General features: G+C 37.5%; 1 protein-coding gene across 8 annotated transcripts in view; it reads left to right on the top strand.

The window, feature by feature from the left end:
• Window positions 1–14,569, top strand: part of PREX2 (phosphatidylinositol-3,4,5-trisphosphate dependent Rac exchange factor 2) — a 283,867-nt gene that overhangs the window by 152,769 nt on the left and 116,529 nt on the right. For all 8 annotated transcript variants that reach the window (XR_004908454.2, XM_078072312.1, XM_036064630.2 and 5 more), the window contains 3 exons: window positions 901–1,018; window positions 3,012–3,196; window positions 5,159–5,320. Coding sequence is in view for 7 of the 8 variants with exons in the window: in XM_078072312.1 (XP_077928438.1) it covers window positions 901–1,018; window positions 3,012–3,196; window positions 5,159–5,320 (465 nt within the window). In the remaining variant the exon portion in view is untranslated. The remainder of the gene's footprint in view (window positions 1–900; window positions 1,019–3,011; window positions 3,197–5,158; window positions 5,321–14,569) is intronic.

Below are 14,569 nucleotides of genomic sequence, written 5' to 3'. Positions count from 1 at the left end.
ACTAATATCCCTTTGGGAAAATCAGATCCCATGACCAAGCTTTGGGTCAGTGTGGGAAGGAGCTACACAGAGGTGTGGATACCAGAGCATGTGGTTCCTTAGGGGTCACAACAGGTTACCAAGGTGTATTTGAATGATCAAATGTTAACTAGCATTTGGATAGCAATATAATAATGAAACACAATTGTGAAGTTAATACAAGAGAAAAATGTAAATTATATCGCACTTCAGTAGTGCAATTCAGTTTATCATCTGACCTAGGAAAGGTATGAACTTTAAAGTAAGTAATGCAGACCTGAAAGCGATTACTTGGTGGCCACTTCCTCTTTCTCATTTATTTAGATAAGCCTGCAACTGCTATTTTAATTAAAATATAAGATGATTTATGATATGGAAGGATTAAAAAATAGTTACATCACTTGGGAACCCAATGAAATGAAAGATGTTCTTCCAATTTTCTTATTGGTTTGATTCAAAAAAGCATTAACTGGATTAAATATATGTGTCCGGAGAGCATTTAAGTGGTTTGTATAGTGATAGATGATTGATTCTTCAGAAAACTGTCCATGTGGCATTTATTTATTTAAGAATGTAATTTATAATTTAAGATATACTTGAGGCATTTAAGTAAGACACTTGATAAATACAGCCTATTTAAAAACATCTTTGGAAGATAAAATTTCAAGCCTAAAAAAAATCAATTTGCTAAATAATATAATTGCCATTGACTTTTTATTAGTTTCTGATGTTGATTTTCTTTCTCTTTCAAATTTTATTATCTTTAAATAAACTAGAAGAATAAATAAGATTGTCAACTCTCCTAAAGCAGGTTTGTGAAATGGATATGCCTTTTTAGAACCACTAATACCTCTGAGGTTTCTTTCCCCCTCCTCATTCCAGCAAGATTCCATACAATGGGTTTATAATAGCATTGAGAGCGCTCAAGAAGACCTTCAAAAGTCTAACTCCAAACCTCCTGGAGATGAAGTAGGGGATGCTTTTGACTGCAAAGTAGAAGGTGGGTTCCTTCTTTTTCTCTTCATTTGCTTATAGAGTTTTCTTTTTCAATGTGCCTGTGTCTAGTCCCTATTATTGAAAATCTTGTATATTCAAGCCACTTTCTTAAATCATTATCACCAAATAGATGTTATGTAAATACATAAGTAATAATAGCTAGTCACTAACATGTCATAGCTACTATACTTTGTTAGGCACTTTAAGTGTTTTACATGGGTTATCTCATAAAGTCATCAAAAAAGGAAATCTCTCAGTAGTGTTATTGTCATCATTCTTATTTTATGGAAGAAGAAATTGAGGCTTATTAGCTTAAGGGATTTGCCCAAGCCAGTAAATTGTAGAATGCAGATTCAAACCCAAGTTATAATGTGTTTCCTTGTTTTGAGTTTAAACGTTGTATAGACCTTCCTAATCCTGTGTGGTTTAGAAACTACAATATCAACTGGAGGGATGCAGAATCTCAGCCCCACCCGAGACCTATTGAAACAGAATCTCCATTTTAACAAGATCTGATCTGTATATGCACTAAAATTTGAAGCCTGAGTTTAGAAAGAAAGTCTCTAGTCTCTTTGAAAATTCTTGATTCAAGTAATTTTTACTGTCTTCTAACATTAATTATAATGAAAGAGACAAACTAATAATGTAGAAATGAGAGAAAGAGATCTTTTGATAAGGACTCAGACCATTTCCGTTTTCTCAGTGAAATAACCAGCAGATTGCTGGATTCAGTGGCTTCTTCACCAAAGGTAAAGGGATGGAGGCAATTAAAGTTATGTTTGCATTTGACAAATACCTTGAATTATTGGTTCAACACTTTTTCACAGAAGTCCTTGAACCCTCTCTTACCTTTTTTCTGTTATCTTTCCATTTACATTATTAGTGGATAACTCTGGACATTTTTATTGTACTATTAGGTTCTTCCAGCCAGCCCAGTTACATAATCCCCTATACACACTTATCATAAGAGGGGGGAGCACTCAGCAAAAACTCTGTTCCCCCCACTCCTGGAAGGCCACTGGGTATGAGCCACTAAGATCATGGACGATATTAGAAGTATTTCAACCACATTGGAGCACCAAGGTTTTATGACATACCAACTTTCTTAATTATTTAAACTAGGACAAATCTCAGGACCTTATCGTGAGGTCTTTATTCCTCATTTAGAGTTAGCTTTTTTTTGCTCATTATCATTAGTGCCACAGTGAAAGGGTTGATGAGATGCTCTGATAATTTATTTCTAGCTCTTCTGGGACTCAGTTACTTTAAGATAAACCATTATTCTGCTTTTGCCTATTTTATATTTACTATTTCTGCCATTCTAGGACTTAATTGTTTTTAGTTAACTAATACTCTGTTTTTGCTAATTTACTATTTGCTGTTAGGTTTCTCAGGAGTTTCCTGCTTGAGATTTTAGGTGTTTTTATGCCAGCTGACTGATTGTAGGCCAAAGACCGATAGGAAGACAGTCTAGATGAAAATGTTATTATAGCAAACAATGACAAATTTTCTCAATGAGCTATCTGCAGAAGATGTTGTTTGGGAAAATTCATGCATCCTGTCTGCTGAAAAAAATGATTATTGCACCTCCTTTCTGCTTCTTCAGAATGGCTTTATATGTTTTTTTCTGCTTTGAACAAATATTCATTCGATGTTTGAGACAGTTTTAGGAGCCCTGACTTTAAGTCATGCATGCTTCTAATAAAAAATATAAAATTGTATGTATAATGTTTATAATGGTATAAATAGGCATACATATGGTCCATAGACCAAAATGGATGTGCAAAGACTAGTCATGTTAGAGTGGTGAGATTTGGATCACTTCAACATATTTTTCTTTTTTTTAAGTGTTCTTGTTTTTAAAAATGTTAACGAGACCATCGGATTTAGCCATCCTTTCAAGAAATCTTTAAAAATTATTCGGAGAGACTCAAATTCTTTGAAGAGACTAACAAACCCTTCCTGAATTTGCTGAATTAAAATTGTCTCTGTTCCAGAGGTGACTGACAAGTTTAACACCATGGCCATCATTGACGGGAAGAAGGAGCACGTGAGTCTAACAGTGGATAACGTGCACCTGGAATATGGTGTCGTGTATGAGTATGACAGCACAGCTGGGATAAAGTGCAACGTGGTGGAGAAGATGATCGAGCCCAAAGGCTTCTTCAGCCTAACTGCCAAGGTATGCGTGATCCTGGCAAAACAAGGGATTTTGTTCTAAATAAAGTCACTGACACCCTCCCCCACCTCCACTTTAAAAAATGTAAATAGCTGTCAGCTCATTCAACTTTCTTTTCTTTTTTTTACCCCATTACTCGGTATGCGTACAACCTTTCTTTTTATTGATCTCTTTTGGAGCACAGTGTGAAGTTAGATGGGACTCTTGCCCAGGCAAATGTTAGTTGATTTGGCAAAGGCTTCTCTGCATTTAGTTAAGTTTGCTACATCTGTTGATTCAGTGTCATGAATACCTTTCAGATGGTTTTTGTGACAGGTGGTGCTTTTTTAAATGTAGATAATCCTCTGAAAAGTATTTGAAGTCATGAAATGTATTATAAGAAACTTCAAATTCTGCAAGTCTCATGTTTATTTCATAAAATTTCACAAAGCTTAGAGATCCATTTATGAATAGACCCTCAGACATTTATGTAATTCTTAGTTGGGAAGGATATCATCCTTAGTCTTTAGATTAAACCAAGATAGAGAGGGAGGAAGGGAGTTTTCATCAAATGGATAAAATGTGGTTGAGAGGTGACCCTGTGCTTGCTTTTCATGATTCTTCCAGTAGGTAAATCAGTAAAACTCCTGTTGGACCCTCCCCAGGTCTGAGCTCTAGTATTTCTCATGCTTTTCTATCACCTGGTGAGGATTCAGGTATTACAAGTAAGAAATATGACATATAGCTTCACTACTTTTATTTTTTCATGTTAACCCTTGTTTTATATATGAGTGGTTGAGATAGATTATGCACTATTTCAAAAATTATTTTATGTTTTTGTTTTATATTCTGAAAGTCAACCTCAAAAAAAATTCCATTATTCTATGTATCTTTTGATATAGAATCTGTATTTTCAAAATGCAACCCCTTATTATTACTAAGGCAATCCATGTAAGAGTTTGGAACCAGTTTATTAGCATTTTATCTCCTTTTCTAGCTATTTCAAATTTGCAAAGTTACATGGATTATTTTATATATATGAACTGTATAAATCCTGTAAATATTTCCATTCTACACATGAAGAAAAGAAAATCAAAGAAATTAAGGAATTTAACCAAGAGCACACGGCTAATGATAAAGTGAGCTCTACTATCTAGAGTAGTGATTAAACAAAAAGCTCACACTTTATATTCTGTAAGTCAGGGAAGTAGAGGTGGTGAGGGAGTTCAAATAAACAGCATCTATACATTGTATCCCTCATCCAATATTATAAAAATGTCATGTAAGGGTGTTACCAATCCTTGCAATCTTTGAACAGTCATCAATATGACACATAATTAATTCAACTCATTGGAAATTCTCAGTGATCAATAGTGTGTATACACATAAACACACACAAGTGCTGTCTTACAATTGATTCAAATTGCCAAAAGGATTTATTAATTGAATACATCATATGGATGCTTTTATCTGATGCTTTATCAGATGGAGCTAAGACACTGCAACTATCATTGATATTACTTTAGCAAGAGAATTTCTTATTTATTCATTTCATCAGCAAACATTTGTTACATGCATTCTCTGTGCTGGCCTCTCAATAGAAAGTAAGGATGCCATTTTGTTGGTTTTCCTTAGTTTTTGTTGTTCTGCTACCAAATTGGGGAAAAAAATGTTCTGAGTAACTCTGACTAAAATATAGGCAATGTGTTACCACATCAGAGCATACTGATTTATCCAGCAGGGAGTCTTTGAAGTCCACTCACTTCCCTCAGGCAACCTTTTATAGTTGGCAGAAGGCAAGACATGAGAGGCCAAACACACAAGCCCATCACTTCACTCCAAGGGTTTTACTGAACATAGAAATCCCAAGCAGCTCAGGGAAGTGTGCTGGGTAGAGTCACCCTGTGTTCTAGAATTGTGAAAATTTTACTTGGCTAATTTTGAAGGTTTTCTTTTCTTGTTTTCTGTGTGTGTGTGTTTCTACAGATTCTTGAAGCCCTGGCTAAAAGTGATGAACATTTTGTACAAAACTGTACCAGCCTTAACTCTTTAAATGAAGTGATTCCTACTGACCTTCAGAGTAAATTCAGTGCCATTTGCAGTGAAAAAATTGAGCACGTATGTCAGAGAATATCCAGTTATAAAAAGGTAAAAGTTTTATGTATGTATTTCCCATGTAATTATTATTTAAATTATTTAAATGTCCAATTTAATTCAATTCTTGATATTTTCATTACTTATTTATGTACCAGTTTATTGAAATAATAACATTTATATAACATTTTAGAGTTTTTTAAATGCCTTTACATCCATTAACCTTATTTGATCTTTATAAACCTGAAAGCTAGTTCATTATTCCACATTTTCCAAATATAATAACTGAGGCCTAAAGAATTAAATTACTAGCAAAAGATAGAGTTGGGATGTAAATCCAGGCCACATAATTATGAGTCAATAGTTCTTTTCCTTTTCTCTCAACAGAGGGAATAGAACTCTCAATCAAAAAGTACATGGAACCCAGTCTGTTTGAAATTAATTGATTAGTACATTTATTTGACATATTTATTGAGCACATTTTATATGCCAAACACTGTTCTTGGTGCTAGGAATATGGCAGCAAAGGAGAGAAGATCTTCCCTCTCAGGATACTTATTTGAGTGGGGGAAGCAGCAAAGAAGTAAATAAATCTTTACAGAGGCCCCAAAGCAAAAAAAAAAAGCCAGGGTGGCGGTGGGGGGTGGGGTGTGTGGTTAGTCATAAGGCTGGAGGCTTAGGCAAGGACCAGTGTGAAGAGCTGTGGAAGCTTTTTACCTTTTGGAACATTGGAAGGAGTTTGGATTTTCTTCTCACATCAATGAGAAACAATTGGAAGCTTTTAAACAGGGGGATGACTTCATCTGATTTAGGTTTTTAAAAGAAAAAGAAAATCCATTCCTCTGTAGGAATGGATTGCAAGGGGCAAGAATGGAGACATAGAGATGAGGAGGAAATTGTTGCAATAGTCCCAGTGAGTGATAATGATAGCTTGGCCTGTGGTGAAGATGGGAGAGACAGAGAAAATTAAATGGATTTGAAGATATAATTTCAAGGTAGGACTAATAGAAATTGATCTCCAAAATATATCCTATAGTTTTTTTTTTCTATTTATATCAATAGGAGACTAGCTAATTAAATTATTTCCCTCAAAATGAGGCTGGTTGTTTAAAACTTGGTACAGCCATTCTAGGAAACATTATTTATCTCAGTTTTTATGAGTGTGAGTTAAGTGTGTATGTTTTATGCTCCTGATATATTATGTAAAAATAAGCCCATATATGTCCAGATATGGCTATAGGAGAATAGGGAGATACAAGAATGAATACCACAACATTGATTACCTCAGGTAGACTACAGACAAGGGGAAGAAGGATCACCATGTTTTTCTTTAAGACTCCCTAAAATGTTTAGCTTGTGAAGTTGAATATGTATTGCTATTTTAATTTTTTATAAGTCCATTCACATGAAGAAAAATGATACTCAAGATCACTGCTTAACTGTCACATCTGTTAATCCTCTCTCCGTGATTGCTGAGGTCAGGTCACCTATTTGAGTTTGGGAAAGATGCCATGTGTATGCCTTGTTGAACCTGAAGGACAGAAGATTCTCTTTTTACTTCTCCCTTCTGTGTAAGATAGGACAGTGTTTTGAAGTAAAATTTAAAAGGTCTAAACAAATGCAAATTAGTATTCCCCTTTGAGCACATTTTGAAAAGAGAATCATTCTACTTCAGAAATGAATTTGTATGAAGTGTGATAGGGGTTTGGGCAGATTCTAGTTGTCAAACTTGTCAGTGTGTGGGGTTCATTTCTCTTTCTCTTTCCATTCATGCAAACAACAGAAGTAGTAGAAATAGCTTAAAGAAATATACATGAACAAAAGTAAACTATGTAAGTAAAAACAAAACATTAGGATGAGGGTATATTAGGTGGGGTATTGATTCAGCTGCTGTAAGAAGGACCAAGATAACACAGGCTTAGAACTGAAAGCTTATTTTCACTCACATGAAAGTTCAACTGGACTGGAGTCCATTGGGGTGGGGCTTGATAATATTCTAGGGATCCTTCTCAATTTTTGCTGTCTCCCCTAAGACATTGCCCTTTCCACAAGGTCAAAGTTGGCTCATCAGCACCATGTCTAAGTTATAGTCCCTCAGAAGAGAAAAGAGGAAGGAGAGAGTAGAGTTTCCTGTTGAGGGCATGACCCAGAAATTGTACGCAACACTCCTGTCATATCCAATTAGTCATTTAGTGAAAGCAGGCTGAGAAATGTCTCAAACTGGGCATTCATGTGCCCCACTAAAACTCAGGGAATTTTGTTAATAAAAGGAAGAAAGAGAATGGATATTAGTGGAAAATTAACAGGTACATTTATAGGTAAAGTTATATTACAGTGATGGTACAGACCAGCAGGGGAAAAAAGGTCATACGGTCAGCAAGTCCTAAGACTCTAGTTAGTTGCTAAAGTGGAATATTATATTTGACCTTCAGCTTCCTGATAACCAAAATAAAAAAAGAAACAGTCTATTACATATTTATCAGCATCCCTGTGATTTATACATGTTTCTTAAGAGAAGCAAAGCTTTTCTTAGACTTGAGTTCCAAAAGAAATCTCTCACACTGAATTTCAAGGAGGCGGCACCAGGAAACGTCAGGGCAGCGCCCGTAAACATGTCCCTGAAAAAGAAATAGCAATTTGTTTTATGTGACAGACATTTTTAATACACTCTTCAATGAAAGCCAGTGGTATGGGTCAAAAACTCAACTTCACAGAAACAAATTTGTTGCAGGATGGGGCGGGAAGAATAGGGAAATATATTTACTAAATGTGTACCTATTATGTTGTCCATTATTACTTGAGGATGGCTGCCCTCCCACACTTATGATCTGCATTGTAAGAAAGGTCAAAATACGTGAAGTAAGTAATAATAATACTGACTACTTAACCTACTAGGAGGTACCACCATGACCAGTTGGCTGTGTTGGCACCACATACCTGCTCAAGATGATGGTGCTCCCTGGAGTTACGTTGCACACAGCAGTTTACAGCAGTCTCCTACAGGGTCAGGCATTGCATAGATATTTTACAGTTTTCATATGCTCTATAATTTTATCAACACAGTGACATGAGACATCATCTATTTCATTGATGAGGTGACGGAAGCTCAGAGTGGTCAAGTAACTTGCCCAAAGGCACGCAGCTGGGCACAGCTGTGGAATTTGAACCTTGTTCCCTTTTATTGTAAATCCGGTTTTTGTGTGCTTACCTGAATTTGACACTAGGCTATACAGCGTATATATTGTTCAAATTCCACAGCTAAATTCCACTACACAGCTAAACAGTATGGGTCTGACGACAAGGGCAATAGCATTTCAGTAAAGGAGAAATCATTGTGGATGGAATAGTCAGCAATTACTAGCTGCTGCAAGTTGGAAAAATTTGTCAGAGAGAAGAGAAGTAGAGATGGCATGCAAGTACAGCGAGATCTCATAAGTGAAGAAAGAGAGATCTCATAAGTGAAGGCAAAGACGTAGAAATGAGACGGATTTTATTGATGAAGAATTGGCATATTGCCTAGACTAGAAAGAAGGGTTTGAGTTGGATACCATTAAAAAGAAAACTGACAAAATCTGATTTTTCTAGTGATATTTTAGAGTGACAAAATAATCCAATTTGTTTGTGAAAAGTGCAGATCAGTGATGACTTGGTCTCATGGAGAAGCATTGGGGATGGAGAGAAAAGAATCAGTTCAAGTGGTACATAGAGGTAGAACACATCCAGCTCTATGATGGATTGGTTAGAGTGATGAAGGTGTTAACACCTGGGTTTTTAACAAAAATACAGTTTGTGATAAACTGGAGAGTGTATGTTGGGGGTAGGATTAGGATTAGAAGCAGATGGGGTAGGGTTTTTCCCCAAGTGTTGGGGATTCTCAAAAACATCATCTTGGCAAGTAAATATCTTCCATTTTCTTGGAAGTAACTAAGAGCCTAGAAGGCTTTTCAAGCAGAGATGGACAGGCTAATGGGCAGTGATTTTAGATGATAAAAATAATATCACTGAATGTGGAAAGCTCTTGTATGTACATTATTGTTTGAACCTCGGAACAGCCATATATACTGAATACTCCTACCATCTGCTTCTTTCGCAGGGAGATTAAGAATTTGCTTAAGGTCACTTAGCTGGCAAGTAGCAGACTAGGTATCAGTTTATGGAATGCTGTCTCACTTACTTTTATTTTTAATTTAATTTTTTTTTATTTTTTATTATGTTAATCACCATACATTACATCATTAGTTTTAGCTGTAGTGTTCAATGATTCATTGTTTGCGTATAACACCCAGTGCTCCATGCAGAACGTGCCCTTTTTAATACCCATCACCAGGCTAACCGATCCCCCCACCCCCTCCCCTCTAGAACCCTCAGTTTGTTTCTCAGAGTCCATCGTCTCTCATGGTTCGTCTCCCCCTCCGATTTCCCCCCCTTCATTCTTCCCCTCCTGCTATCTTTTTTTTTTTCTTAACATATAATGTATTATTTGTTTCAGAGGTACAGATCTGTGATTCAACAGTCTTGCAGAATTCACAGCGCTCACCATAGCACATACCCTCCCCAATGTCTATTTTTAATTTTAGAAATAAAGAGAATCTTGTAGTCAACTAGGACTTAAGCACTTTGAAAGGTATCCTTTTCAGCATCCCTTATTGACCATACACATATTTAGAATAATTGACTATCTTTCTCACTAGATAGAGAAACGAGGTTAGCAGGAAAATATTTCAGGGATATTTTTTATTTGAACAAAATTCAGATAGCTAAGACAATAATAGCCTTACTAGGTTATATAAGGTTGGCTCCATTTGTGTATCAAATGCATGTCCACAGAAACTATAGCATTTGTGAATATATATTTTTAATTTCCACAAATTTACTTTTAAACTATTATTAGTAACATATATTTTCTTCCAGATGAAGGCTTCAAACACCCCTCTTTTTGTAAAATAAAATGTATCCATAGAAACTAAAATCTCAAAGAGGCTGGCTTTCCTTTATTTTGACTCTAAAAGTTTTAGGTTTTAAAAATAGAAACAAGTTGATTTCTGCAGTTTCTATAGCCAGGCTGCTGCAATCATAATTGATTTTCTGGCCGGCTGTACAGGCCACAGATGTTTTTTAGCACATGTATGAGAGAAGTTCAGACCTTATACTGGAGACCTGAATGAATCCTAAGCAGGCATTTGATCTTCTCTGGGCAGGATGTGTGGGTGATCCAGACGTTAAACTATGCACTGTTTGGAGAAACATTCTTACCCTGAATCGTCCTTAGAACCGTTTTTAATTCTAGATTCAGTCTCTGTTGGAGAATAATTCCATAATTGGGCTTATTTTGTGTATTAGGGATACTTCCTCCATATAAATATTTAATGAGCTTTCAAGAGATAGTTCCTATTTACACAAAAATATTACATGTAGGAATCCACAGTCTTACTTGAAACATTCCAAGTACCTTTAGTTATTAATGCCACATAATCCTTAAATTAATCTGTGGATCAGGAAAATTGGGGGTAAAATTTTTCTCCATGTCCCCCTCCCCTCAATACAGAATTTTTATAACTCCATGCCAGTGGGGTTTTACACTTAAATGAAATGGGAGACTATCTGCAATATAGTTGCTTACCTTTGTATTAGTTTTCATTTTTAGTCAGTGACTATAACTGGATATTAATGTGTTGTCATGGTTAATAATTTATGAATTAACTACCAATGCAATAGAAACCTGCAGCTCCATTTCTGAGAATCACTTATTCATGTCAATCTACAAATATGCTTTAATATCACCTAGATTAAAAAATATTTCCCTTGACCGCCCCCCCCCCCATATTTTTCTCTGCCTATTGTTTCATTTCTTGAACTCTGTACTGAGAAGAGCTCCCTATACTTGCTGTCTACACCTGCTGTCTCACTCACCTTTCATTCTTAACACACGCAAGATGGGCTCAAGTCCCCTCCACGTAACTGGAATGGCTCTTTTTAAGGTCAGACGACCTATATTTTGCCAAAACTCATTCACTGTCATCAACCTATTCCTTGTTTTAGTGGCATCTATGCGGTCGACCTTGTACCTCTAGCAGTTTTCTACCTATGCCTGGTTTTGTCTTTTTCCTGGGTGGCTCAGTCACAGTGAGTGTCCTATCCTTTTTTCTTCTTTTTTCTCTGACCTCTTCATGCAACAGAGCTCAGTATTTGCTCCCTCCCCCTTTCTCCCTCCACTCTCCATCCCCTGATGATCACATTCAATCTCCTGGCCCATCTGACCTCTCCATTTGGGTCTAATAGATATCTCAGACTTCATGTGTCCAAAATAAACTCCTGATCCCTGCCCTCCTTCCATAGTTTGTCCTAGCTGCTGTTTTCTCTACTTAAGAATGAGACCCATCTTCTGCATTGCTCAGTCTAGAAACCTTGCGCACATTCTTTACTCCTGGCTCTCACATAGCATTCTCTGGGCTCCACCTTCACCACGTGCTGCCTTTCCTCACTGCTTCAATTACTGACAGCCTAAGGTGAGCCAACGTCGTCTCTCCCACAAGTGGTCTTCTTGTTTCCGCCCTTGCCCACCGGCAGCCTATTCTGAGGGGCTGTGACTCTCAATCAAAGTAAGAGCTAAATCCTTCCAAAGGCCTCTGAGCTCCTAGATAATCTGTGCCTTCCCTCTACCCATGATCTCCCTACTCCTGTCTCTTCTCCCTTCCCTCTCTGTGTCTGCTCCAGTCACAGTGGTCTTCTTGATGTTCCTGGAAACATACCATCCTTGGGGCTTTCGCATTGGCTGTTCACTCTGCTGGGAAGGCTCTGTTCCTGTGCGCACATTCCCAACTCTCCCTTCCTTCAAGATTTTGCTTAAATGCCAGCTTCGCAGTGAGGATTGCAATTGGCAATGTATTCTTCACGTCACCTCTGAAACTCCCAGCCCTCTTGCCCTGTTCCATTTTATTTTCAACTGCACTTATCATCTTCTAGCATGATAAAATTGATTTATGTTTATTGTTTGCCTCTCCTCTCACTAGAATGTAACCTCCCAGAAGGCAGAAATCTGTTTCATTCATTGATGTTTCCCAACATGCCTAGAACAGTGCCTGGTTTAGAAAGCTCTCGATGTGTAATTGTTGGATGGATGAATAAAGGTGGAGTAAGTTTGGGCCGCACTACCCAAAATAGGTTTAAAGTGCTGTGCGTCCCAGCTTACCTTTCCCCACGCTGTACATTTCTTTATGACAAAATTGCAATTTTCCTTACCTTCCCCCCACCCTGTACATTTCTTTATCACAAAATTGCAATTTTCCTTTATGGAAAAGAGCTTTTCTTTGGTCTTTCCTTGTGAGTTTCTCCAAAGCAGATGAATGAACTCCATGTTCTCTTTGATGTTTCTAAGGAAGATGCCTGGTTCGTGTTGGCAGGGCCATGTACTCCTGGATGGCCCGACCAGAGTGTGTTCTCATGCATGTACTACAGCCGATACAAGAGCTGTGCCTGCCTCATTTTAGTTTTGTGTTACAGAAAGGTGGCACAATTATAGATTAAGGCATGATGTCTAGGAGTACATTTTTTTAAAAAGATTTTATTTATTTATTTGAGAGAGAAAGAGAGAGCACAAGCAGGGGAGGGGCAGAGGGAGAAGCGGACTCCCCACTGAGCAGGGAGACCAACTTGGTGCTCAATTCCGAGAACCCGGGACTCACGACCTGAGCAGAAGGCAGACACTTAACCAACTGAGCTACCCAGCACCCCTAGGAGTACATTTTTGATCTTCAAAACATATTCAGCACAGGGGCGCCTGGGTGGCTCAGTCATTAGGCGTCTGCCTTCAGCTCAGGTCATGATCCCAGGGTCCTGGGATCGAGTCCCACATCGGGCTCTCTGCTCCTCGGGAAGCCTGCTTCTCCTTCTCCCACTCCCCCTGCTTGTGTTCCTGCTCTCGCTGTGTCTCTCTCTGTCAAATAAATAAATAAAATCTTTAACGTATTCAACACATTTCCAGGACCCATGATTATGGGGTCCCTCCTTCACCTCCCCCTTTCCTAGGGACAGCCTAGGATGGAAGACAGCACTGCTTTCATAAGCCTCTTTCTTCTGCAAGAGAGACCTTTAGCAAAGAAATTTCCTCTCTGACACTCTTTGAAAGAGTTCAAACACATTTAAGCATGGTTACACACCCCTTCTGAGTGTATGGGGAGAGGAAACATACTATGTTCACAGGCATTTGTATCAAGGTACATGTTGGAAAGCTATAGGAAACTGGTCATGCCGGAAAGCGAATCTTCTCCCTTCTCTACCTGATCACTCTGGTAACAACTCATCCCATCACTCTGTCACTTCCTTCTTAGCACCTACCAAATTACTAATTATCTGGCTATTATATTTATTATGTAATTGTTATATATGCACATAGTTGTTCATATGTTTATATACATGCATTACATATACTTATAATAATATAATTGTTATATATAAGAATATTTTATTGTTTTTACCTGTGTCCTCTACCAGACAGACCATGAACTCTATGAGGGCAAGGGCTGTATCTCCAGCATTGAGTGCAGAGTCTGGAATAGATGCTTCTCTTTATATGTTTGAATAAATAGGTAAAAAGTTAAAGTGGGTGGCTCAGCCATTAAGCATCTGCCTTCAGCTCAGGTCATGATCTCAGGGTCCTGGGATGGAGCCCCAAGTTGGGCTCCCTGCTCAGCAGGGAGTCTGCTTCTCTCTCTCCCTATGCTCCTCCCCCCGCTCATGCATTCTCTTGCACTCTCTCTCAAATAAATAAATAAAAATCTTTAAAAAAAAATAAAATGAAAGAAGGCAAAAGAAGTATACCTGCCTATAATGGTCAATGCTGTGCCACAGTAAAATTAATTTATGTGCTGTTATGTGTGCCATGGGGGCCTTATCTGAGATTTTTGTCCTGCAACTACAATGGAAAAGATCATCTGACTGCAAGTTTGTATCTGGCCTTAAATTCTAGGTCTTTCCCAGATAAGTCTTCAGGTCACAGTTTGTTTATTAGTAAAGTGAGGGCATAGACTAGGAATTCTCTAAATTACTTCCACTCTTTTAGTGTTTAGCATATTTTCATTATATATTATTATCAAACTTGTTAGTAATTTTTTGACAATTTCCTGCATTTCAGCCCACTCTCATTTAGATTCCTACTGTGTGCTTGTACTTTGCTGATCTATGTAGCTTCAGACATGTGATTTGAAGGCCCAGTTTCATATACAGATAAAATATTACATATTCTTATGGTGAACTTATATTTATAACATGTGATTTTTTATATCACATCTTTACTTTTTAATTTAA

The sequence above is a fragment of the Halichoerus grypus genome, chromosome 5, assembly GCF_964656455.1.
Source record: "Halichoerus grypus chromosome 5, mHalGry1.hap1.1, whole genome shotgun sequence".
Taxonomy (NCBI): domain Eukaryota; kingdom Metazoa; phylum Chordata; class Mammalia; order Carnivora; family Phocidae; genus Halichoerus; species Halichoerus grypus.
Note: the sequence above shows the minus strand (reverse complement) of the source record. Positions and strands in the feature narration are given on the sequence as shown.